Here is a 27,630-nt window from a genome sequence, read left to right as displayed (position 1 = left end):
ATAATAGGCAAGAACACCTGTTACTGCACTTGCATACAATATGGCAACCGCTGTTACCTGAATTATTAAGGAATTACTATTTTAAATGCTGTCAAAAATTTCAGGTTTTGTCAAGTTTTTTTTAAATTGGACAAATATAAATTAAAAAAAATGTCAACTAACCTGAAAGTGTTCCAGAAACTAATATACATTTTTGTTAAAAGACTAAACCGAAAATCATGAGGTGCCTGAATGAATACAGCTTTACTCACTGGTGGTTCATTATAAGCACAATGAAATGGTCTGCAATGAAACCAATCAATCAGCAATTAAGACAGAAAAAATATTTATTGGTTAAAATAGCTTTTCACAGATACAATTAATGGTTTTTTTTGTTTTGCTATCATGCACTTACACTGTACAACAGTGGATCCCCGCGGATTAGCATTGAATTACGGCAACAAATGACTAATTGCTCCTGTTCCTCTCAATGGAAGACATCTCTCACAGAACCAGTCGATGAAACCACTGGTCAGATGTCTGATATTATGCACTGTAGTGATTTCTGTGTTATAAAATAAATTAGTAACATGTGTATCAGAAAACTCTTACCACTAACTGTGTGCATCATATTACATCTCTATCACCAAGATCTCAGTGCAAATGCCATTGTAGCTGAAAGATCCATGACACATGTAAGTACCGACAAAATGATGCACAAATGGCAATTTTTTAAGAAATTACAAAAGAAGAAAGAAAAATAAAAAGCCCAAATTGAGATTTATCCTAGTGTTTGGTAGTTGTGGAGCTACATTGGCATACATTTTAACATAACTGACTAAATATTAGTCCAGATCTATAAGCAGTCTTCTAAAAACTCACATTTTTATTGTGAAACAGTTAGCTTGATTTACAGTACTAAATATCTATTTTCTCAAGCAGCGACGATTACATTGAGTCCGAAAAAAAGAACAATACCTACAGAAAGAAAAAAAAAACATCATTCACTCAAATATGTAAAACGCAGATAAATCATTCTAATGTGTTTCTCTACAGCGCGCAAAAGATGAAAAAAAAGGATAACACACAGTAATAAAGCCTTTCTTTGTGGAAGCCACGTGAAAGCAGATCAGCGTTTGCTGTGTGACAGCAGCCTGAACCCCCTCAGCCCCGCCACTCTCTCAAACACCCCCCCTCCCAAAACAAAATACAGATAAACCCACAAAATGAAAACATGATACCACATAAATTCAAAGTTTATCAGGAAACAACAGTCCACGCTGACTGACAAAGTTACTAAAGAGGAAAAAGAAAAGTTTTTCTGTCAATAAATATACAGTTTTTGTGGGGAGTTAATTGAAGATGTTTTCTGTGAGTGAGAGATACTGGATAGTAGTCAAATTTTCCTCTTAGTGGTAGGTGTCCTACGGAGGCCAAGCAATAAATATTCACTACAACAGTTATTAAGCATTCTCCCAAGTGGTAAGCACTTGATATATTCTTTGTCAATCATTTGGTAAATGGGTAAATAGAGATTTGTTTGTTGTTAATACTGGACTTTTCTTATTTTTTTCCGTTTATTTGACAGGGACCATGCTCAACGAAGTTAGCCAAGAAGGCTCATTTTTAATCTGGTCACTGTTTAAAAAACTAAATAAAACACAACTAGGAAGGCACCCTGTGAAGGCACAAGCTGTCACCATGCCTTCAGAAATCAGCTCTGAAGTGGTTAAGTAAAAATGCTGTCACCAATAGGAGGAATAGCAGAACCTATGAAAATGAGAAGAAGACAGAATTTTTCCTTTAAATGTAACCTTGGCAAAATTAAAAGCAGAGCGATCGCTCCGACCGGTGTGGTCCTCTGCTTTCTGTTGAACTCTTGCACCATCCCCCATGGCTGTTCTGTTCTGGGTTAGCTCCCCTAGAGGGTTACGGTAAAAGTCATTGAAAAAAACCAACGTATTTTCAATTTGTACCTTTTGACAGTGTTACATAACAAGTTTAAACGTCTCTCGAGTGACTAAGAGTCTCTATGCTGAAGACAGTGATTGAGGTTAACCCCTCCTCCTGTCTGAACCTATGTGATGGAGTGTTTCCTGACTCTCCGGCTGCAGCCGAACATCCAGTCATTCAGGGCCGAGCTGGGAGGAGGAGGGGTGGGGGACTTGGGCTTACACGTCCAGGTCGTCTGGCCTGGGTCGGCTGCTCATCCGGCTGCTGGCCCGGCTACAGGGCCTGGCATCCATCAGCGCCAGCGGCTGCATCTCGTGTTCCGCCATTGAGGGCAGTTTCTTATGCTCATGGGTGTCGTCCGGGAAGTCAAAGGCTTGTGCGTGGGAGTTTGAGATAGTGCTTCCTCCACCGTTCTGGCCGAGACGGTGCTGCTCCGTGGAGTAGTTGGCCCAGTTCTGCTCGGTGGCCTGCTTGTTGTAATTGCGGCACGAGCCCGTTCCCCGCTCCCCTGTGGCCAGCTTGTAGCCCGGTGGGGACATGGGCGAGAGCGGGGCGGTCGGGGAGGAGCAGCCGTTATAGTAGGCGTACTTGGTGGTGGACAGATCTTTGGGGGTGGGGCTCAACGTGCCTCCGCTGGGGTAGACCACGGGCGGCTGTTTGCCCTTCACGCGATCTTTGATCCTCTTAAAAAACACGTAGAAAAGCTCGATGACGTTGAGCATCAGGGACACCATGGAGACCACCAGCATGAAGATGATGAACACGGTCTTCTCCGTGGGACGCGAGAGGAAACAGTCCACCCTGTGTGGGCACGGGGCCCTCTCGCAGGTGTAGACCGCAGCCAGGCTGAACCCGTAGATGTACCACTGGATGACAAGGAAGCCCACCTCGAACATTGACTTGAAGAAAATGCTGACTATATAGGTTCTGAGCAGGGCCCCCTTCATCTTCACTTTGCCGTGCTCCTCAATGCCATACTTTAGTTTCTTCATCTCGATCTTCTTCAGCGGGATGTCGACATCGCCGCCGTCATTTTGCACTGCTTTAAGCTCCTCCTCCTTCCTGTTGAACTTCTGCTCCTTTCGGTTCAGGTAGAAGACGTGAGCCAGGTAAAGAAGCGTTGGCGTCGACACAAAGATGATCTGGAGGACCCAGAAGCGGACGTGGGAGATCGGGAAGGACTTGTCATAGCAAACGTTCTCGCAACCGGGCTGCTGGGTGTTGCATTTGAATGCCGACTGCTCGTCTCCCCACGCGGATTCCACCGCAGTGCCCAGAACCAGGATCCTGAAGATGAAGAGGACAGACAGCCAGACTTTGCCACCAGCGGTGGAGTAGGCTTGGACCTTGTCCAGCAGACGACCCAGAGCACTCCAGTCACCCATTCTCAGGGAGCGTTAGCTGGTGAAAAAAAAAAAACAAAACTATTCAATTATGAGTTCAGGCTTTCACAGATAGGTAACACTTTCTATGATGTCAATGTCTATAATGTATTATAAACATTCTTACAATGTGATATGATCTGCTTATAGCACTAGTTATAAGCACTCATACAGTTCCATCATGCTTTAGTATGTAATAATGACTTATAAGGTCAAGTATCATTACACTTCATAATGGCTGGTCACTCACTGACGTTATTTTTTGTAAGGATCATAGTGTATTATATTTCCCATAGTTGTTATACATTGTAATCATTTTATACAGCATTATAATAACTGTTATAATGCAATATAATGCAATTATTCTAAGAGGTCCCTGGGTGCTTTAGGTGAACTAATGAGGTATAGGCAGATTTAATACAAACTGGTTATAAGTCACTTAGTGGTCACAAAACCACTTAGTGACTTACAACACACAAAACATAAGTGACCATCAATTATTAAGTATTACGATGCTTAAAAGTCTCTATAAAATGCTGTATAACGTGTTATGATCATTTTTACGAGGCATTATGGATATTCAGGAGCGCCTATTACTATAATTACATAGTGCTATAAGCAGACTATAATGCATTATTGATATGTTTATAATGCATTATATAGATGAGCATCATAGGAAGTGTCACCCACAGATACAGTATGATTAACTTCCTCATGTTCTTGACATTGGGCACTTTGCCAGCACTATGTGATTAAACCGCGTCATTATTGAAAGAGACAAAACTAAATAGTTTGGTGACGCAAAACACAAGCTAATCCAATTACTGGGAGCAGGGGCAGAAAAGACATTTCGGAGAGTTCATGCAACGCTGCCCTTAAGATCCACGGGAAGATGTGATAACACGAAACCGGAATCATCAAGCGAAGAGAATGTCAAACAACAACAACTAGTATTCATCCGAAACAAGAGGCGCGTTTGATTAAATCGAGGGAGCGATTTTGAGAAACCATTAAATTGTTTGCCGTCAGCAATATGATCAAATCTTGGAACCATTGGCGAAGAACCTCTCGAATTAAAAAAATGGGTAAACTGCCTAGAAGTAACCATCAATAATCAAATATTTAAATAACTTATGCAAGAGCAAACATTTTAAAATTATTAAAACATCTCTTTGGTAAAAATAAAACAGGATCTCTCAGTCACAAAAAACATATTTTAGTCACATGACAGGACAGTGCAGCTCTGCAGCACTTATGGGGCCCAAATGTATGAGGTCCAAACTACGTCACGGGAGATTATCTGCTAGGTTTTTTATCTTGGACAGCTTTCTTTATCAAACATGTCAAAGTTTGTACATGTTAACAACTTACATTGGCCTCTCTACTCCTGTTATTCTTGTGCTGCTACAAAAGTATCTGCTTCAACTGGCCAACTTTTAAAAAATGTTCTCACTCTCGCTGTACTTGTCTGTGAAGCGCAGAGTGAGGAGGAGAGAATAAAAGTGAGAAATAAAAAAGACACAAAGCTGGATCATCAGTGGACCAGAGAGACCGTCTGCTTCAGAGAACGGCAGAAATTCTGCTGAAAACTGTTATGTAAGCTGAGCTGTGCAGAATAAAGGAGGTGGGGGTTGGGGGGGGTCTGTGGTGTGTGCTTCTTTCCTCTGCGCTTACAGAGAAGAAGAACATTTCCTCTTGGAAGATGGACCCATTACGAAAAAGCATGACATCAGCAGCTCCCCGTTGACAGTGTCCTCCTAAACCGCTGTGACTCGATTCAGTCCGGAGCTTTAAAGGGGTGTCCCGTTGAAAAAAAGCCTTAAAAATGCTCTTTTGCTTTGCTACGAATAAAATAGAGCCGCAGTTAGAGGATGCAAAACACTCTGCGGCACGTCTGGGTGCTCAATCCACCTGAAAAACCAGCGCCCTCCTCGGTCAAAAATGAGCCACGACTGTCTGCTGAAGTCTCAGAAGCTGAGGCTGAACAATAGATGATGACTGATGAGGAGCCACTCAGACCGGCTCCTCATCAGTGTGAACTCACAAAACACACTACAATGACTCATAAAGGAAGTTTGTTATGTTCGGTGCAACTATCAAAGAGGAGGTCCTCAAATGAGGTTCTAGAGTCTTTTTGGGACATTCTGAAGTGGGGTCTTTAAGTGGGTACCACTGGGCCCTGCAGCACTATTAGTTTTTATTATAACCTGATGATAAATCATGGATTGTAAAGCAGTTTTAATCCTGTTTTCACTTGCACCCTCACAGCTCAACCGTTCCATATGAAACCAGTAGTCTGTTCAGGATTGTGAGGGAGGTTTTGTAGACTCCAACGCAGATCTCTTTCCACACTTTCCTACAGACAGAGAGCCGGGAGGATCTTAATGAGGAAAAGTAGGAACCTTCAGTCATGCCAAACTAAAAGGCATGTGCTCTCACTTATCTTATAAAACCACACTGTATCCCAATGACCTGGAGGAAATGCAGATCGCTTGGTCCTTCTGTTTAAAAATCACCTTCAGCATTCAGGAGAGTCCAGAGTGATAAGTGAGGAAGGAAAGAGAGGAGAATCTTTTTTTTTGTCGTTGTTGTTATAAGACAGAGGACATCCCGCCACTTTCTACATGAGTGAGTTTGTCTGGTGAAAACTGACCAGGACAGCAGAGAACAATGGACCCCGAACACAATGGCTTTCAAAGCAGACATCTCCAACTCCACTCAACCCTCTGTAAATTGCTTTTCATTGAGAAATCACACAAGATATGAATGAAACAACTTCTGAGCACTTTCATTTTGAAGTTTCCTGGTGTCATGGGGCCACTCATTAATAAATATAGAAACAGAGCTTTTCTTTATATAAAACAGAGGTTTTCTTTAGTTAAAAGTCCAGTACAGGATGTGTTTAATCCAGCACAACAGCAACTTTCAGACGGACAAAAAAAAAGTCCTCATTTATTAATAAAGGATAATAAATCACATCCCTGTGGCTTCGAGCTGTCTGTTCTGACTTTTAGTAAGAGGGGAAGAAAAGAAGAAAAGAAAAAAACAACCCTGAGCGATTTTGTGAAACTTTAAAAAGAATTGCACAACGTGAGGATATGAGCGACTGTTTGTAAGGAGAGCAGCCTCCAGGACGAGTTCTACAATCTAAAATAAAGTTTAAACTTACCTGGAGGAGTCACGGAGAGGAGGAAGCTGAGGCCGGTGGGACTTTCTCCGTCTGACACTTGTGAGAAAGTTGAAATCCAAGTTTTGTGAGCAGGGAGGGAGGGGGGGCAGAGAGAGACTGAGGAGAACTTGTCAAACTTCCCTTATAACGGTCCACAGAGAAGTCACCTGATCTCTCTACGTCAAGACCAGAGCCACAGTCTGCTGGGAGGAGAGAGACTAGAGAGAGAGAGGGGGGTATGGGAGAGAGAGAGAGAGAGAGAGAGAGAGAGAGAGAGAGAGAGACAGAGAGAGAGAGAGAGAGAGAGAGAGAGAGAGAGAGAGACAGAGAGAGAGAGAGAGAGAGAGAGAGAGAGACAGAGAGAGAGAGAGAGAGAGAGAGAGAGAGAGAGAGAGAGAGAGAGAGAGACAGAGAGAGAGAGAGAGAGAGAGAGAGAGAGAGAGAGAGAGACAGAGAGAGAGAGAGAGAGAGAGAGAGAGAGAGAGAGAGAGAGAGAGAGAGAGAGAGAGAGAGAGAGAGACAGAGAGAGAGAGAGAGAGAGAGAGAGAGAGAGAGAGAGAGAGAGAGAGAGAGAGAGAGAGAGACAGAGAGAGAGAGAGAGAGAGAGAGAGAGAGAGAGAGACAGAGAGAGAGAGAGAGAGAGAGAGAGAGAGACAGAGAGAGAGAGAGAGAGAGAGAGAGAGAGAGAGAGAGAGAGAGAGAGAGAGAGAGAGAGAGAGAGAGAGAGAGAGAGAGACAGAGAGAGAGAGAGAGAGAGAGAGAGAGAGAGAGAGAGAGAGAGAGAGAGAGAGAGAGAGAGAGAGAGAGAGAGAGACAGAGAGAGAGAGAGAGAGAGAGAGAGAGAGACAGAGAGAGAGAGAGAGAGAGAGAGAGACAGAGAGAGAGAGAGAGAGACAGAGAGAGAGAGAGAGAGACAGAGAGACAGAGAGAGAGACAGAGAGACAGAGAGAGAGAGAGAGAGAGAGAGAGAGACGTATTGACATGCAGTGTCTAGTGATCAGTGGATGACTTTAACTTTAACTTTAACTTTAACTTTAACTTTAACTCAAGGACACTACTGCACCTAAGTATAGGTTCAAGGTACTTTTACTTCTTATTATACTTCTGACATTTAATTTCACACACAACACTCTCCTATCATCTTATAAAATATGATGATGATGATGATGATGATGATGATGATGATGATGATGAATCATCTCCTCCTCAACAAGCTACAACATTAAGATGCAGCTGAATCCATAATAAAACACTAATAACTCTGCATAGGGACTACTTTTACTTTTTTTCATACTTAAAGGGACAGTTCACCCAAAAAACTAGAAATATATTTTCTATTACTTGAAGTGCTGTGTATTGATCTTGATTGTTTTGGTGAGAGTTGCCAAGTTTGGGAGATATCGGTAGTAGAGATGTCTGTCATCTCTCCAATATAATGGCATTTTATGTGCAATTGGTTTGTGGTGCTAAAAGCGGCAAAAAAAACCAACACATTTGAAAAAAACTCAACATCAATGTTTCTTTACAGAAATGATTTACCGGGTTACTCGAGATAATCCACAGACCTTAGTTAGAACAGCACTACAGGTAAGAGGACAAATATGTTGTTTTGATTTTGAGCTGAACTGTCCCTTTAAGTACATTTAATTGGTGTGCATTTGTGCCAGTATAATTTAGATTTTTGGTTGGAGTACTTAACATTGTGATCTGATTATTTTACATGGGAGAAGGGACATTTTGTCAACCAGTGGTTGTAATAAATTGGCAGACATGTATTTAATTACATTGCTTTGATTAAGTCATTCAACCAGTTAATGAATGTGAGCATCTTGTTCTTTCATAAAATAAGTCTTGAAAATGACATTTCTTGCAGTGTTAAAGCATTACATGTACTTAATTACAGTTTCTTTTTTTTAATCAAAATGTAATTACAAAGTGATTTTAAAGAGGACCACCTTATCCTAAGAAGTTATTTCCATGGCCTATAGGAGAGTTTATTCAATTTCTGTGAAAATGAGCTGATGTCACTGAAAGCCAGACACCAAATAAGTAAGTCTCAAACTCGTATACTTGTTTGTTCGTAGCGTTTGCAGTTTGTACCCATATACTCAGAACATTTCCCTCAGGTGCTCTCAGTGGAATCTAGAACATCTTTCCAAATTCATCGTCTTCGGAGCAGCTCTGCACTTTTTACTTGATGACATGACATTTGACTTTTAGCACTTCACTTTTGGGATTTGGGAGTGAGCTGTTAATGTTTACTTATATTTTTTGGACTGTCTTAGACCGTAGGAATAACATGTGTGAATTTTGAAAATGGGCGTAGTTCCCCTTTAACGCTTTATTCTGTCATATCGTGCCAATGACGCCTTGTAAATCTAACATACTTTTTATTTTTGCCTTGAAGTTTGTTAAGATGGCTCATCCCTACAGTGGTGTTATTTTTGTATTATTATTCTGTAATATTTTAGAATGCTCTTTTTTTATTTTCATGAAGCCCAGTGGTTGAGAGTTCTTTTCTGTTATCGTCTAGTGCTCATTTGCTTTGAAGTGAAGTGTTCTTCTGTATTTTTGTAACTTTCCATTAAACCACCGGGGTCTCCCATACTGCACTTGGCCAGTGCACAGCTACACCTAGTGACGGAAATAGTGCAGTGCAGCTTTATGGGGCATGCTGGTGCGGCTGTCTGATGGCACCATTCTGAACCACAGACCTCAGACTCTATGCTCCTCTACCTCACGCAGAGACATGGACAGCAGATAGATTGAGACCTGCGAGACCTTTAATGTTTAACACAATGTTTCTGTTTCTGCTGATAATGATTGATAACCTGATCCATGGGCTGATCTTTGAATGAGATGAACATATAGGAAAGCTTTGTGTCATCATGCTTCTTTGGTGTAACGGTTAGCATTATAGACTTTAAATCTGGTGATCTGAGTTCAAATTTCCGGGAACCTGATTTTAAGCAAGTGACGGGTCAAAGAGTGACCTTTGTCTGACATGCTAAAGAACTTCAGTGACTCTGCTTAAATGTACAGCATTTATGGAAGCAGCTGAATTAAGGCCACTGCTGTTGAACCATGATTAATAAAGGACCACACTTTAAATCACCAAGCACATTATTATTACTGGATCACATTGTGAGCTTGTAGTCATGTCTCTCTGTCTTTGATCTATTTTTTTTTTTAATAAATTTAAATAAACACATCTATTTAGAGGTGCACCTGTTATATGTATCTACCATTAAAATAAAGCTTGAGAATATATGCCATAACAGGGAAGCTGGCATTAAAAAAAAAAAAAAAAAAAAAAAGACCATTTAGTGTTTGTCAGTGCATTTGTTTGACAAGATACACAGACATCATAGTCAACAGAAGACACGTGTAGAGTAGTACATTAGGTTTCAGACCTGTCTGGGCAGAAAGAACATCTGCATACCCACAAGCTTCAGCTTCAAAAAAGTATAATTGAGTCCATCAGAGAGCAGTGGGATGATGTTTTTAATTGCTATTAACAGATTCAAATATAAATATTTTATTAAAGTAAGCATTAAAGGAATATGTAATGCATGCCCTGTTGTCCCTCTCTTTCTCTATAGGCTCCTAATGTAAATGGAAAATGATAATTAAAGTGCAGGATTAAAACATCCCTACAAGCTGGGAGAAAGATTTTGAAGAAATCATTACTGAAGGTACATTTTCCAATTTATCTGTGACTAAGCAGTCTTTCAGACCGGCTAATATATTTTATACATTAAATAATTTGTCATGATATGTTGTCTGCAAACCTCATCACTTTCTTCGGACAATATTACTGTGGAAACTGATTCTGGTTTGCAACTTTATTAAGTTCATCTAAAAAATGCTAATGCAGTCGAACACAGCCACGCTGAAATAAGTCCTACCTCCATGAAGGTTCTAATGTTCTAATGCTTCTGAACTGTATTGATATACTGAGAGATGTTTCTAATATTTAGTCTACCCTCACTGATAAAAAAAAGGGGTGGGCCAAATGTTAGAGGCATGTCACATCTTGTTACTTGTATTGGTCAGGCTTATTATGCAACATAAATGCATCCCTCTGTATCTGTAGGCCTACTGGATAGATAGACCTGTTGGCTTTTTGCAGGTGAGGAAACTCGAGCTGTTTTTGTAAAGTACCCTTTTGCCATCTAGCTTCTCTTTTTTGTTGTTAATGTGTTTGACCCTCCCAAGTGACTGGTGGTTATTTTTAGTTCATTACAATTTTTTTTTATGTTTGAAGGTATGGCCATAGTGTGCTATATGACCCAAAAATATGACAGTATTAGACGGTGATTTTTTTAAAATATAAATGACTCAGGGCCATCAGGGCTCGTACCAGTGTTTAGAAATTAGTGAAGTTCAGAATTTTTCTTTGTAATGGCTTTTATTTATTGCATTAACAGACAGCACCAATTGAAGCCAGATTGTAGAAATTAAATTAAAAAATTTTTTTTTTTTAAAACTATGACAATGTTTGTGACTTTTTTTTACATACTTTTCTATGCCAATGTTTTTATTTGTTTTGACTTTTTAATGACTTTTTTCAACATATAATGTGAAAATATATCTGACTTTTCTCGTCATACTATACTGTGGCTTTTTTTCCGACATACTATAGCAGGACTTTTTTTTATTCTTCCCAACATTCTTTGCTATGACCTTTTTGAATATGCTTTATTATGACTTTTTTATGATTTAAAAAAATATATATATATTACTTTTCCCCGGCATACTTTACTATGACTTTATAGTATTAAAGTACTGTACAGTATGTAAAACCCCCCCCAAAAAAACATAAGTATACTTATGTCATAGTACGACTTCTTTTTGCTTTTTTTTTTTTTATACATACTATTAACTTTTTATGACTTTATTCGACATACTATCTTAATCATTTTTTTGATTCTTTTCAACATTTTTTTGCTGTGACTTTCTTAGATATTGTGGTATGTCAAAAAAGTCATGCTTAGGTATGACATTTTTATCAAAATATCTTCCTTTGATTTTCTTCTTCCCTCACACTATACCATGACTTGTTTTTGGACAAAACATGGGGCATTTATTGAGCAATACGTTCCTTATATAACCGGCGTGAGATCCGTATTCTCAGAAGGAAGTCGCACAGGATTTCTAGCCTCTGAATTCAAGAGGCTAGTTTTTTTTCTTGTTGAGTCCCAGCCTGAATGGGAGGACTGGGACCTGGCTTGAGCCATGATCAAGGACTATTACTAATAAACGTTCATGGTTCCTGTGCTTACAGCATTTACTGTCACTCAAATTCATGACCCAGTTTCAAATACATCATCCAATCTCTTCAAAAGTTAACGTGTCGACTGACATTTGAAAACTTTGCACTGAAGTATGCAGGTGCATTACAGCAGGCAATTTCGAGGGGATACATTACTTTGCTGAATATAAGTCAGGTCTGAAATTTGTACGTACAAGTGGCTTCTTTATAAAGGGCAAATTAGTAGTATGCCTCTTCATCATATAACCTTCATGCAACCTTTAATCATCGTGAAAGACATTAACAAGCCTTCAAATGAACAAAGTCCACAGTGGAAAAAGCAAATACTGTAAATCTTTATTTTAGGCTGCAATACTTGTATAGAAAAGCTTTTCCTGGCTGCTGTCAAAGACGTGATTCAGCGTTACTGACAGCCTGCTTCATCTGTTTACTTCTCATTCATTTTGTCATATCTTAGTACATCCAACTTATTGCTTTTTACCCAGACTGCCTAACCAAGGAAACAGGTTTACCAGTATAATATTAGGGAAAATCTGGCATCTCTACTATCAAACATGGTTTTTCTCTAATCAGGTAAAGAGTGTTAACAGGCCATTTGTGTAAATAAGTTTTGGAAGTCCAGACATGTGGCAGATCAAGGTGTAAACATAACTACAGTGGTCAAAAATCAAATTTAAATTAAAAACAAAAACCCAAACAAATAAAAAGCAGTATTAAATATCTAATGAGAAACATTACTACTATCACTACGGTCATCTCTTACTGAAAATAACATGCTTTTAAAAACAAGAATAAAACAAAAACAATATTTACAAAGATTTCAGTCAGCACAGCATAAAAAAAGGCTACCTAATCTAGTCATTTTATTGCTACTTAAGTACTCATCTTCTGCTGCACAGGCGCAAAAATACATTTTTGGGTTCACAATTGCAGTTTGTAAATGCTATGCACAGTCAACAGCTTTCCAAGTTCTCACAGTATAAACTTCATTAAAATTAAGTTAAAGCTTAAATAGGTTCAAACCAAATTCATGTGGCAGTGGTTGGAAATTAACAACCAGTTCATAAAAGGGAATATGATCCCGAATCTAGCATAACCAAATTCAGATGGTCTCATAAACCATTGTAATTCAGAAAATAAGTCGTTTGACAGGGTTAGGCATGACACGTACAATGTGTATGGGCGCCAATAGTTGCTAACGGATACAATTTTGTTTGAATGTTAAAAAAATAAAAAAATAAACAACTCACTTTGCTTTCTTAAGCATTGTCATCACGCTCATAATTACACAAACTCCCAGGGGGCACAGCGCATACTGCAAAGTGAGTGAACCTGAGGTAGCAAACCAAATCAAATACACTTTGGGATGATCATGTAAGAAAAAAAAATATGCCTCTTCACATTAGTGCATTTTTCTTGATACCTCCCAAATTAATTTACACTCAAGTCAAAAAAACAGAATTTTACAACAACTTTTCTGACAAAGTTCTGGATCCTGAGAAAGAACATTAGCCCTAGTTCCACTGTGCAGATTATTAAAAAAATAATAGCATTTTCAATCCTATCCTTCACAATATAAACATGCAGTATAATTATAGTAGGAAGGCGTACTTACAAAATTATTTATAATAGCCAAGCTGATATTGTAACATTTTGAATATTGGAGCAAGGAGTAAAACTAACCAAAACTATGCAAATGGTGAGCTATTCTTGAAGTATAAAACGTGTGTATATACAAAAATATACATCCTAACAAAACATTCCTAGCAGAGGCGTTTTTAACCCCCTCCCCCCAGATTTTGAAATTAGTTCAAGTCTATTTTTTTTTTTTTAAGCAATTTTTTTTTTTTTTTTAAAAAAAGGCAATTCTTCAAATAGTCCATGATACCACTGGGTTTCTTGCATCAAAAAAATTCAAAATACTGTAGCTCCTTCAGTCCAGAATCAAGATTTTTAAAAATTCTTGGATTTAAAAAACAGATTAAAAGAATTCTAATTAGTCTATCATCCATTCAAATTAAAGTTTTTTTTGGTGAGCCTTGACAGCCATAATATTAGGTAAAAATAAGGCCTCAGCTCAGGAGTGTCCAGCTCCAGGTTCCTCAGTAGACGCGTGGAATGATACGGTAGCGAACTGTTCTGCAGTACTCGTCCCACGCAGAGCCGTACTTCCTCCTGCACTCGCTCATGTCACGGGCGTCTCGGTGCACGAGCAGGATGATGAAGTAGATCATGTAGTACCACGGCAGGAGGTGGCTGAAGCCTGTGGGGTGAATGGCAGAGGGGCAGAGAGGACAGGACAATTTAACCCGACTGTTCAGCTGTTGAAAAAAGTGTCCACTAGTAGTTTTGTCACAGTTTTATTTTTACCACAGACGCATCTAACTGCAAAAAAAAAAGAAAAAAAAGATCCTTAAGGTTCCATAGGATGCTCAGTACCCATCTGAACCCGATCCAGTGGAAAAAATAAGCTACTGGTGAGACTTAGAATACATACTACAAAAACCAATGACATTTTCAAGTAACACTCTTCAAGAAATCCATGAAATGAGCCAGGAGCTCTTGTTGGGTCGGGCTCAAATTTATACGTTTATTTGACAGGAACAGAGTATAATAAACACATTTCAGAACAGTGTCGCCATGCTGGGTTTTTCTTTTCTTTTCAGGGCTTTCTGCCATAAAGGGTTTATTTTAACCCAAACCGTCAGTTTTGCCTAAACTAAGGAGATTTCTCGCAGAAAGCCCTGAAGACAAACTTCTCCAAAGTGTCTGTGGCAACTTCAGTTTTTGATGCAGCATTTGTACAAGTGTAACCATTCTGCAACCTCTCGCTTGTCAACATCTGTTCTCTAATAAGAAACCGTTTTTACTCTGTTCATCTCACTTCAGTCATTTTTGTTGCAGCAAATTGGTTTGTCAGTCAGACCGACTGACCAATGCTGTCATAAATGTTGCATCCTGCACTTGATTAACCAAACTGTTTGTGTTACAGTCTACATGGTCCAATCCTGCTGACTTTAATAATAATAATAATAATAATAATAATAATCAATCCTTTATTAGTCCCACAATGGGGAAATTATTTCTCTGCATTTAACCCATCCCAGAGGAGCAGTGGGCTGCAATGAAGCGCCCGGGGAGCAACTTGGGGTTAGGTGTCTGCTCAGGGACACCTCGGCATGTTGCCGGTAGAGGGGTTTGAACCACCAACATTGTGGTTACGGGACAAGCGCTCTACCTCATGTGCCACAGCCTCAGCTAGTGCAGTGGTTCTCAAATGGGGTCATGACCGCACTCCCAGAATTTTAAAAAATATATTTAAAAAACTCAGCACTCTCTAGTGCAGTGGTTCTCAAATGGGGGTACGTGAGAATGCTTTGTGCTGGTTAGGGGGTACTTGGCTGAAAAAGTATTTCACAGGGGGTACATCACTGAAAAAAGGTTGAGAACCACTGCTCTAGTGGACTGAAGAAGCAGTTGTTACCAAAAGGTTTAATTTATATTTGCAATAAGGGCGTCACAATATATTATTTTGATATCACAATTATCAACCAGAATATTTCTAATATGCATATAGCCGGGGAAGTAAAATATTTATTATCAACTATTTCCTTTTACTTTATTTTGCATAGAAACAAACAATTCAAATGATTGGAAATAAAAGATTGTATGTTTATTGATTTTAATGAAGTATTTTAAATTATTATAAAAAAGGAAGTTAAACCGCTCATAATTCCCTCTCTAAAATCTATTTTATATTGCTATGAAAACATCTGCAAACAACTGGATTTATTAAAGTTTCTTGCTAAAACTACATTTTACAAGATTACATTTCAACACAACAGTATAATTTATTGCAATAGGTCATTCATTCTTGCTGAATGGAGCTTGAAAGCACCATAATGTAACTAAATGGAACCATTGTGTGTTAAAACAACAGCTGTTAGCTGTTGCTGCTAAGGTTAACTAGCTCTCCTGCTGATTTCAACACAGATTTTTGTTCAAAGAGCAGCATTATCATGGGAACTAGAAAGCTTTACTGCATATGGGCCAATAACAATAGCCAGTAAAACTATTCCTCACACTATGATGGTTAAACTGTTTTTTGATCCACGGTTAACATGAATCCTGGTCATTTTCTTTATCCCACGCTGCCAATTTGAGGCACTTTTTAGCAGATAGAAGTCTGGATTGGTTCCCTCTGACATTTTTACAGCTCTTCTTATACAACCATGGTTATGAAGAGAAAATACTTGCCGTTCATGCATCAATACTATGCTGTTTCTATTCCCCCCGCATCTAGCAATAATGAGGCCTCCAGAAACATGAATTCAAACCACACACCTAGCTTTGGCAGCATGTCCGACTGCTGCATATTTGCACTTCATTGCCAACAGTCAGGACCTCAGTGTGTGGAAAGTGATGCTTTTACAGATGAGGTGATCATGATCTACAATAGCCTTTTTCTTACACACCCACTGACAACATCTAGGATACCAGGTGTACCATGGTAAATACTAAAGTGTTCGATGTCTTGTAGTGCAAATGTGAAGCCAACTCACCACAGGGTAGGGACCAGGCCAGAGCCATCAGGAGGTCTCCCAGGTAGTTAGGGTGGCGGACCACGCCCCACCAGCCAGACACCAGCAGACTCTTTCCTGTAGCTGTGGGGATAGTCTTCAGATCTGCAGAGAGCAGACACATAGACAAAGGTTACCACAGTGATACAGACATGGACAAAGGAATAAAGGTGGTTATCTGGACACCGTTTTGCCACGGTTAAGGAAAAAGTACTTTAAACGTATGGAAAATCATTCATTTATTGACTAACTCTAGACTCAAACATCAAGAAATCAAACGGCTGCTCTACCTCAGTAATTATCCTTTGGAAGTCAAAACAGAAATGTTTATGGGTGGAAAAAAAGTAATCTCATTACACAACTATGACAGTTAACATTAATCACACAACAGAACTTACGAGACAGTTTGGGGTCTGATGGGTTCCTCCTGAAGGCGTTCTTCTCAGAGTTGGACTTCCTGAAGATGTAGAAGCCAACGACTGGAAGACAGAGACACCAAGAGAAAACTTAAACATCCACCTTCGCTTTAAAGGCTGGGGAAATAAAATATTAGCCATTAGTCTTTTTATCAGATCTACCTGACATTGAGTAGCTGTACTAGAAAAATGCAGTTATGCCGTCAAATAGTCAAGCTCTAGAACAGATATGGCCAGGGACTTTAGTTTAATGCTCTAGTACTTACGTTTGAGTGTGATTATGGATGCGACGGCAGGGAGGCTCAGGGGGTTGGGATGGTGGACCAGGTAATAGGCCTGCAGGGTGTAAGTGAAGGGAACCCACACCAGATCACCAAAAGCCAGCATGAAGCCAAAACCATCGTGCATCAAGTCCATGGTGGTTAGTATGGCTTCCTGAGGAGACAAAAAGAGACAAAAAGACACATCAGTCACATCCGTCACTCATTGTTTTCATGAAAGTAAGTTGGGTCAGAAGTTGTTTACCTGACCATATATTAATCATTATTTTTTATATTCATCAGTGTTCTATCCAATCCCTTGATGATATTTTTGAGAAAATGTCCGTGTTACAGCTTATTTAAGGCGAGCGAGCGTACCTCATTCCAGAGGCCGTCCACCACGTAGAGCAGCTGGAAGAGGTTCACAAGGATCATGGAGTAAGATGGAGCATCCAGAACCTGCACCTTCATCTCAGCCAGCGCCATCGCAAAGTTGATCAAACACTGATGAGACACATATAAAATCATTATAAATGTTTCATAAATCATCCAGAATGCTATATATCCATTTGTGAAGATACCTGCCAGCTCTCATTCAGAATTTTGAAGAAGCAATTTAGTGCAGGCCTGATAGACTGATGTTCACGAGCTGCTAGGAAATCTAAACAGATTCTGCCTTTACCCGATAGAAACAAGCAAACATGAGGCGTTCATATTTCTGAGGTTCAAAATAAATTCCACATGTGGCCACCAGAGGGTGCAATGTGTGTAGAAAATGAAGGGGCCCCATTGAAACAGATGTGGAACTTCATCAACTCTATAATTAGCTGTGGTATAAAAAAAAGGTAAATGTTTAACATAACGTCGTTGCTACTTTCTGTCTTCTTTTTTTTTTTAACTTTTCAGTATCAGGCTATGGAAATACAAAAGGCCTGTTTTTGCTTCCAACAATGAACTTCTTTTAACTTCTAGTGCTCACTAAATGTATTATCTAGACAAATGTTTGCTTTGGTGTCCCGTGACAACTCACCCATCCAATCAGGCCAGGGCGCATCTCGCAGAAGAACTTCAGATCAAATTTTTTAATGCGCGGATTGAGCTCATGTCCTTTGAAAAAGTCGTAAACCACATTGCCTGGTGAAATAGAAGAGAAAAGAAATCAGACATCAGGAGGCACAAAACAAACGTGTCTGATCAGTGAGTGGATGACTCTGGATCTTTCCCACTTACCAGAGCTTCCCCCCAGTGCCAGCTGCTCCGTGGCAGCGTACCGAGAGCGGACGTACAGGTAGACGCTAAGCAGGACGGAGATGAGGAGGGAGGCCGCGGCCAGCTGCAGGAAGTGGCTGTGGATGTAGGTGAGGTCGATGCCCTGGTGCACCGCTGCTGCTACAGCTAGAGCGCTCACCGTGATGGCGAAGAAACCTGGAGGGACACAGAGAGCTTTAGATACAGATGGGACTTGATTAAAACTACAAACAAACAAAAAAGTTGAAAGATGACAGCAGAATCATTGCCGCTCTAAGCCTGTAGCGATCAGTTTAAGTAACAGATGAGCCAACACCGCAATAATAGTTGTCAGAATGGGAGAGGAGACATAAATTCATTCATTCAACTAAGACTTGATTGTGATGAGACTAGCGCTCACTCCACACAGCCTCACCATTGGTTCTGTACTTCAGCCTCTCCCCAGACCGAAGGGGCATGCCCTCGCTCAGCTACAGAGAGAAACACAAGACATTTGGATTAACAACTGACATGCACCAGCTTTTGATCTAAGAAAGTCAGTGATTTTTTTTTTTTCAGCTAACATGCCAAACACAAAAAAAAAGCAATGTGTTGATAAGGTTTATCATTTAGATAAGTAATCTAAGTTAGTGTAAGATATCAAGAGGCAAGATGAGCCAGGAGGTAAAAGAACAGCTTCCTTTTTCCTGTGGAGAATCTAATTAACTGTTACTCCTGATCATTTATCCAACTAACTAACGGAAAAAGTCATGCTCTGGTTCACGCGCTTCTTCCCTGTACCAGTTAATACAGAGAGCAAAGGCAGACACCACCTAACCTCACTGTTTGTTCTGGGTTCAGTGAAATACTCTACTGATGGTCACAGGGGGAAACAACACTGAATACTTTTCTCCTTATTAACTCATGCTTGCATGTTTTTGTGTGCACAGTTCTCAGATCTTCTCACTCACCTTTCCGACAGGCAGTATGTAGAGAAGGGCCTGGAATAAGATCCAGAGGATCACAAAGCCAAAAGCCTGAGCATCCCAGAAGGCTTCAAGAGGGGGCAGAAGGGGAGGGAAGTTGGTCAGACTGGGGTCTTCCTGGTGGACTTGGAGTACCAGGAAGAGAACCCAGGCCGGCAGGAAGAGCAGCCAAAAGTATGCTCCTGGAGGAAGGAAAAGACAGTTTGATGAGGTTTTAATTTACAATTGTTAAAACCACAGGTTTATGTCACATGCTTAACCATCAACAAGAACTTTGACCAATTAATGTCAGTTAAAAGAAATATTAAAATTTTTCTAAAAAGGTGAGAATAACTCAGGAGTGGCTTGTCACTTAGAGGAGAATAGCTGGTCCACCTTAAAAAAGGTCAGCCCACCTTTAGTGAGCCTGAGCTGGAGTTGTTGCTAACTTCGGTGCTAACCCTGATCACTTTAATCAGCAGGCGTCAAGCAAGATATGGGAGCTTGGCTTGGGTCTTGAGGAGTTTAAGCATTTATTACCAACTAATAAAATGTACACAAACCTCAACAGTACTGCTAACTCATTGTCATTGTCACACACAACAGACATTTTCCGACATTTTGTCGGGCTTGCAATACACCGGGTGAAACCCTGACAGAGTATGCCAGTCGGACAGACAGCTGACAACCACACAGCTAAACTCATTTATATGGTGGACTCAACGACAAAACACACATCACCGTGGCTGCTACCTCTCCCAGAAGGGTGAACTTGGTACTCAGTAGCCTGTTTTCTGCATACATTGTAGTTGTCGATAGATGATGAATTTACAAATGATTGTTCATTGGGTTATCGTTGCAGCTGGGTGGCTTGTTAGAAACTTCTACCACAACACCCCTGCATGCAAGCCACTAATGGCAATCTGTCCGAAAAAACAAAAACAAAAAACAAGCATCCCTAGTCTTTACCTGCACTGCCAGGATCACTTTAGACTGTGAGCCAACTAGTTCTACCAGTGATTAAGGCCAAGATATTAACACCCACTAACTAGTTAATATACAGTATGACGAGTGACCAGAAAAGTAGAAAGCTATGCAATACAATGCAACTGTCCTGTAATTAATACCACATTTATCAAAAATATGATTTGTTATTATTTACACTGTCAGGAGGATCCACACCAACTCAAAACACAGCCTCAAACAATTGAAAAAACATCAATGAACTGAAGTGTGATATACAAGTGTGTGCATTTGAAAGCACCAGGCCCTAAATCAAACTGTCCTTGCTTTAAGGACTGTCCCCAGGCTAGCTGCTGCATTTCTTATCAATCCTATAGCTTACCCATCTTGCCTCCAAAGTCCAGAGGGGTGGCGGGGGATGCAGCAGGAGCCAGCTTGGCATCCTTCTCCTCGAGCTGCTCTGGTTTGGCCTCAACTGGTTTGCCCTCTCCATCGTCCTTCCTGCGGCGCAGATTGTAACGGCCTTGGTTCCTATCAGGCTCTGCTTCTACTGTCGCCTCAGATTTCTGAAGAAAGATTTTGGGTTAGGTTTACGAGACGTGGGCTCCCAATTTCAACAAACTTCTTGCGCAGCATAAAGTCTTAGTGACAGCGGTGGAGGATCTTGGACATGAAACCAAGAGTCCTGCACCCTGTCCATCACCTGTCGTCACGGTTGACACGGTTTTGGTGGTCAGACCTTCATCAGGTAAAGTTCCTTTAGAAAAATCCATGTAAAGGCTGGGTTTTAACCTGATAAAAGGTTTGGCAGCCAAAAGATTTGGGGTCAGATAAAAAAAGAAAAAAAAAAAAGATAATTTACACGTCATTTGAGATTCCCAGTTCTACATTTCAAAAATGTTTTCTTGTATGTTAATAAGGTGTGCTTTATCCTCACTACATACGAACGGATAGACGGTACACAATGCAGTGGAATGCACTAATATACTATGATGGACACATTGTTTTATCTAACTAGTCAGACCTTTATTGAAGTAAAGCATTTGAATGAATTTTGGATATAAAAATCTCTTGGGACAAAAAAAGGGAGCTCGACTCAAAATGTTCAACCAGTTTCAGAATAACTGTATTGCACTGAGCACTTTTGTGTTTAACCCACAGTTTAATGAAACATATGTGGAAATTGACTAATCACTTTTTGTTAATAGATGAATTATATTTCTACAATGAGTACGGTTAGTGACAGTGTGGACTCCACAGTAGCTCTGACACCTTGACCGAGTGGGGTGGGGCTTAATGAACGGTGAATTGGTCTTCTACATCATTGGATGACTGACACAATGACAAATACAGCAGAGTTAGCAGCTTTTTGTTTTTGTTAAGATAATTAACATTTGTACTGTAGATTTGCCCTGAGCCAAAATATTTCTTGATATACAAATTAAACCACTAAGGGAAAACAAATGGTTTATAGAAATAGCTTTCCTACTGATTGAGGTTCAACTTTAAATCAAATCACAAACCAAAGATTGGATCAAATAATAATAAAAACAAGATTCCGCCCCTCATGAATTTACGGCTCTTTGAGATCTATTCGAGATACTAAAACACCCTTCCTTTCATTTTAGTTTGTTTAATTTCAATAAGTTCACCAAGGCTTACTTTCTCTGTTGACTCAAAAGTATGTTCACAAAGCTATGACTGAGCTCTCAGAAAGCTTACTAACAGAGGGTGTAACTATCTAGCATTAAAGATTAGGTCCCATAACCCTACAGACTGAGAATCACTTTAGAGGTTAGCTGGTCTCGGGTCTGTAATCCTACTGAGGGATCTCATTACGGCAAAAACAAAACAACAAATCTAGCAAAATGGGAAATAACTGGATTGAACACATAGTATTTATTTATATTAACTCTTTTTAGAATTGCAGATGTCTACCGCTCTACACTCTGCTACACGTAAAGTAGTACTTTATGTACCTAAAAGGCAGGGAAAGTAAAGAAGTGGCACATGTTGGGTCGCCATGTGACCGGCTAAATTAAGCACGGTCTTGTGAGGGGAGCCTCCCTCAGTTGGAAAACACACACACGGCCCCCCCAACGTGCATGCATCATGACATTCCATTAGCTCAAACTTGCCTCAAAGGCCATTCACTATGAGACAGCGACTAACACCTGGAAAATCAGTTGTGGGTTTTTATGTCACAGTGTCTGAAAAAACTCATTTTAACTTAAGAGAGCCGCAACAGTAGAAAATCGTGTGAATAAATAAATCCAAAGACGAGGAGTGTTCAGACGTTTTCTGGATTGTAGTTCATGACTTTGGTCTGTCTTCATATGTGTTGATGTTCATCGATGTACTAAGAGTGACTGGGAAACGTGCCCGTCCACCACAGATTTATTTCTGGATCTTTTTTGACACAGAGAAACATGTTTTTAATTACAAAATAAAAAAAACTCACCTCAATCACTGTGTTAGCAGTGTTATTCTCCTCTTTTTGTTTCTCCTCTTTCTTTTCATGCTGATTGTTGCTATTGTTCTCGGCTGCCTTTGTCTGTTGCTGTCCGTCAAACAATGGAGGGAGATTGATGGAGATGAAGAGAGACAAAAGGGGAGGGGGGGAGAGAAAAAAAAAGCAACGTGAGGAATAGGCAGAGGGAACGTGGCGGGTAACGGTCAAAATTCCAGGATGACAGAGAGATTGAAACGCTCCACAAAAACATGGTAATGATGATTTGTGACATTTCACGATAACCTTGCCAGATAACCAATGGCACAACTTTAATTTCAGTCAAGACCATATTATTTATGCAGCCCAATATCACAAATTTGTACTTGACCAAGACTTGTAACGAAGCCATCTCATCCATAGGGATTTTTTTTAATTTATTTTTTTACACTTCACAACTTACCCATTAGTGGCTGAAAAATGGCTGTAAAGTGTGTTTTTCTTAAACTGTATCCAGTCTTTGGGAACATGCAATTTGGGACTATGGAACAGCTAACTTACTCAGACACTTATTATATTGTAGTTCCTTCCCATCATGCTGCTCAGAGTTACGCTAATCAAAGAGACCAGCTCGTCTGCTGACAGCAGGGACCTAAACAGCTGACTTAACAGAGGTTAAACTGACTTGCAACCTTGATCATATAATGATGCATTACAGCTCTATTCAGTAAAACTTTGTATTTGGCGATGGTAAATTATAATATCATGGTGTGTTCAAACGTAATCTTGCAAAATTTAGTTTTTGGCAAGAAACTTTAGCTCTAAGCTGCTTATAATACATAATTTAAAAAGCCAAAGTTAATTATTTAACTGTGTTTAAATTAAAATAAAATCTTTTATTTCCTTATCATTTCAATTGTGTGTTTTTACGGTTTAGGCTGACTTCAGGATGGTTGAAATTATTTTCAGGTGGTGGTAAAATAAAAAAAAAGATACTCTGGAACCTTTCTGTCAATTTTACTTCTTGGAAAGAAAATCTGAATTGGCAGATCAGACTTTTAAAAAATCTGAATTGAGATCAAGATATGATCTCCAGTCATGACAAGTTGAATATTAAAAGATATGCAAACATATGCAGTGTAAGAAAAATAAATAAACAATCCTGACTTTGACCACAGATAAGTGATTTTTCATGTGATCTAAAAATGGAAAACTTGTGCTGTAAGACACTAGCCCAAAGTATGTCTGTACCAGATTTCTAGACTTTAGACCATTAGAACCAATGTTATTGTTATAGCCTTTAGGCACATGGGATGGTCTTTGCTGTCTTCATGATCATTGGGTACTTCAGCTAAAACTGCCTGTTTGTTGCACTGACTGCTTTATCACGGGTATTTTTGCATTTGACGTTGCGGTGCGGATTATCTTATATAGCTCCAAACCGCATCAAACCCACACTGCAATTTTTATGGCGCCTATTTGTGATGCTCACAATCGCCTGGTGGGGCAAGTTAAAGAATAGGGGAAGACCAGTATAGCAAAGCATTCTGATGTGGTGGGGCGCCCAGATTAATATGCAATCATGACAAAGGACAATAAACCCTGTAAGGCTAAAACCAATAATGTACTGTATAACTAGGTTGGTGTCACAGGAAGTAAACATGGAAACACTTCTTGTGGGTTTAAGGCACATTCTAGAAATTCACTGTGCTGCTCTTGAGCCGCTCTGCTCTTTGTTGCCTAGCAACATTAACAACATTAACAACAAAGTGTAGCTCCAGGAAGTAAAGACTGAAACCAGTAGAGGCTCTGCTTAGTGTTGCAACATTTTGATAAATGACATAGCTGACAATTAGCTATCATTTTCTTGTATAGATTACATTAACATTAATGGGACAGTCCACTAGGCCATGTTACTCTATAGCATGAGATTAAGTGAACTGATGTGACCCTACATCTACATACAATGTCATGGAGGAAGCAGGTATAAACAGTAACACTGTATCTCTAATGTTGGCACTTACCAGGGGACTCAGCCTGACTTCTAGTGAGTCCTTCAGCCTTGTATCCCTGCGGGAGGACGGTGCGCCATCAGTTATAGCTGCAGCAGCGACGGCTGCCGCCGTGCGGGAGGATGAGCGCCTCGTGGTCCTTCCTGGGGAGCGTGACCGGCTGCGACGACGGCCTGGAGATCGAGATCGGGAACGAGAGCGTGGGCGGGTCTGGAAACCTAAAGCACTCTGAAGGAAACAGCAATTGAAAACAAAAGGGGAGATTGCAACCGTTATTAACCAGCGTGCCTTGTTTAGTGGGTGAAACAGGAAAGAGAGGGGGCTGCATAATTAAGCAGATATTAATTGCGATTACAATTTTGGCTTCCTGCAATTAAATGAACATGATAGACTGGGATATTGGCGGTTTTAAATGCGAGTTTGCTCATAGAAAACTCAACTGCATATCAAAACTAAGCGCTTCCAAACTAACATCCAGCCATTAGGGACTATCGAGATGTTTTGGTTTCACTTTGGCTGTGTGTGAGAGGACGGTTAAAATGAACATGCACTGAATTCAGGTGAAGAGCCTTATTTTAAGTCTCACTTTTGTGCACATTTTTTAATAATAAGCTGGAATATAACATAACATTGAACGACAAAGCGGTGATCTGTTGATTTAATTTTGGGTTAAAAAGTTTTGGTACAATTTTATTCGCTTCTACAAGATGCACTGTGAGTAAGTATCTCTCATTTTAATGCAAATATTCAAACATTAGCAGGATTGTAGCACAACATGAAAGTGAGAGCAGTGCTCTGTTTATTCAAATTGGAAAGTGCAATAAAATAAAAAAATGTGTCCGTAAAATCAATTAATATTTGTGAAAAATAAAGTGATCTCGATATGGATCAACATAATCATGATAATCATTTTGGCCATAATAATGCAACTTCAATAGGAAAAAAGTAAAAATAATAATCTTATTAATTTAGGTTTCAGCGCTGGGCGGTCGTATTAAGTGTTTCTACACAATGGCTATCCTCCTGCCTTATGGCATTGGCACTGAAAGAAAAACACTATTTTTAAAAGAAAGTAGCGATGCACTGATACAGACATTGATATCTGATATTGGTCCGATACTGACTCAAAAAGCTGGATCGGATATCGGATAGCATTATTTTAATAAAAACTTATTCAGCACATTTATATCTATTTACTTTTCAATTAAACACGGATTACAGATCAGTACTCGATACCCAAATAGCCCAGGTATTGCATTGGGACTGAAAAAGTCAGATCAGTGCAACTATTCTGACCCAACTACTGAAAAAAAAGAAAAATGATTACACCAAAACACTAAACAAAAGTATGTTACATGAAACTGTGGAAAGACAGGGCTACGTTCAGTTTCTTAGTTTCTTTGTGACTACCTTGATGTCTTGCTCCCTGAGCTCCAGCTCGGTACCATCCTTGTAGATGACGGTGTAAAGGCTACTCTTGGAATCAAAGCCCAGCACCTTGACCTCATAATACAGGTTGCTGCCAGGCCAGCGGCCCATTACCATGTCCCCGCTCTGATACTTCACAGTAGGCATCTTCATTGACCTGAGAATAAGTGGAAGACAAGATATATAGTATAATGAGGAGGGAGGAAAGAGACAGAGAGAGGGTGGACAGCAAGGCAAAGACAGTACACAGAGAGGTGTGAGAGAAAAGAACAGGTAGGAAGGGAAGCACAAAAAGAAAGGAGATAAAAGAGAATATTTTTTAGTCGTTTTTAGTGGAGAAACAACGTACATTTGGCATCACATGAATATGGTATTTTTTACTTATTTATGGAGAAAACTGTCAGTACAGAGAAGGATAAACTGATACAATAGCAGGCATTGTTATTGAACCTTGCCCTTTTCTGTTTCCATACAGTCCACTGAAGCACAGCATGAGCTCAAAGTTCAACAATCTGCTACAAAGACAACTATAGTGGCATCTCCAAATCTCAATGGGCTCATTGTCACTCACTGCGCTTTGGCAGTTACATATTTGACATACTACGTTCTGTCCATCCACTGTATTAACGTACAGTGTCACTATGGCTGGACAGTTCAGTTGCCGTAATTAATGAAGCAATGATCACAAACTGAAATGGTCTCAGAAAAACAGCAGTTATGCAGGTGTGATTGTACAGAGCGGATGTTTTTCAAAAAGACATACGACCAAGGACAAGAGCAACCACAGGCTTTGGGCTGGAAGATGCTCTTCAGCTGAGGAACTGAAGCAGATGAGAAATTCAAGGCCCCCGTTACTACAACATGCCAAGAGATGAGTGGGTGGTTCTGGCCACTTCCCCAGGCAGTTAGCCTACTCTTCAAAATAATTAATTGTGAAATATGTTCAACCCTAGAAGGACAACATAAAAAAATACTGGCTCTCTCTCTCTCTCTCAACAGTGCTGACCGACACCCTTAGGGGAATCCCTGAACTACACAGGAAAAAAAGTCAACCGAATCTGTGTTCCTGATTTAACAGTTTGCTAATGTGTGAAACTAACTTGGCAGAAGTACAGAGACCCATGCAGCAGGGTGAGGTCATTCTTTGACAAAAAAAACCCCACAGGTTAAACTTAATTCTTTTTCCACAAACTGCCCTGATGGTTGTCAGACTGTGATAAAGATTTTTCAGCTGTGTCCGCTTCAGCGTTGTTACGGATAATTCAACTATTATCATATGGAGGGGTAAAGGGACAATTTACCACAAAAGGGCCACTTACATTAGCCCACACTTTAGAAAGGCAAAAACCAACTGTAGTGTGCACCACTGTACACAATGAGGAGGGCCAGGCAAGGTCAGCAGTATGGTACATTAGTGACCAGGGAGGCTCAGTGTCTAGAAAACCACCACACTACTGTAGAACTGCTGACAGGTCTGTCCCTGCTAGGTTTACCCAAAGCTGTCTGTCTGACAGAGTCGTCCATTCAAGTCACAGCCAACCATGCAAGGATTTTTTACACCAGCCACTGTAC

At 40.0% G+C, this 27,630-nt stretch overlaps 2 protein-coding genes across 3 annotated transcripts in view; both read right to left on the bottom strand.

The window, feature by feature from the left end:
• Positions 1-318: 318 nt before the first annotated feature.
• Positions 319-6,574, bottom strand: gja1b (gap junction protein alpha 1b). Its single transcript, XM_054618285.1, has 2 exons — positions 6,484-6,574; positions 319-3,333 (listed from the first exon to the last, which is right to left on the bottom strand). The coding sequence occupies exon 2, from the start codon at positions 3,315-3,317 to the stop codon at positions 2,151-2,153; it is 1,167 nt and encodes a 388-aa protein (XP_054474260.1). The 5' UTR covers positions 3,318-3,333; positions 6,484-6,574; the 3' UTR covers positions 319-2,150.
• Positions 6,575-13,608: 7,034 nt separating this feature from the next.
• The window catches only part of lbr (lamin B receptor), a 19,059-nt gene continuing 5,037 nt past the window's right edge, over positions 13,609-27,630 (bottom strand). For both annotated transcript variants that reach the window (XM_054618256.1, XM_054618255.1), the window contains exons 2-14: positions 26,041-26,215; positions 24,643-24,858; positions 22,631-22,729; positions 20,552-20,735; positions 19,213-19,409; positions 18,678-18,732; positions 18,245-18,439; positions 18,045-18,148; positions 17,393-17,518; positions 17,021-17,189; positions 16,737-16,817; positions 16,321-16,443; positions 13,609-14,021 (exon numbers count right to left, since the gene is read on the bottom strand). In XM_054618256.1, coding sequence (XP_054474231.1) covers positions 13,861-14,021; positions 16,321-16,443; positions 16,737-16,817; positions 17,021-17,189; positions 17,393-17,518; positions 18,045-18,148; positions 18,245-18,439; positions 18,678-18,732; positions 19,213-19,409; positions 20,552-20,735; positions 22,631-22,729; positions 24,643-24,858; positions 26,041-26,211 — 1,881 coding nt within the window. In that variant the 5' untranslated portion in view covers positions 26,212-26,215 and the 3' untranslated portion in view covers positions 13,609-13,860. The remainder of the gene's footprint in view (positions 14,022-16,320; positions 16,444-16,736; positions 16,818-17,020; positions 17,190-17,392; positions 17,519-18,044; positions 18,149-18,244; positions 18,440-18,677; positions 18,733-19,212; positions 19,410-20,551; positions 20,736-22,630; positions 22,730-24,642; positions 24,859-26,040; positions 26,216-27,630) is intronic.

This window comes from Anoplopoma fimbria, chromosome 18, assembly GCF_027596085.1.
Source record: "Anoplopoma fimbria isolate UVic2021 breed Golden Eagle Sablefish chromosome 18, Afim_UVic_2022, whole genome shotgun sequence".
Classification (NCBI taxonomy): Eukaryota; Metazoa; Chordata; class Actinopteri; order Perciformes; family Anoplopomatidae; genus Anoplopoma; species Anoplopoma fimbria.
The sequence above is the reverse complement of the archived record's forward strand: the minus strand, read 5'-3'. Positions and strand labels throughout refer to the sequence as shown.

Coding starts and splice junctions, on each gene's coding strand:
- gja1b (XM_054618285.1), bottom strand. CDS start 3,317: ATGGGTGACTGGAGTGCTCTGGGTCGTCTGCTGGACAAGGTCCAAGCC.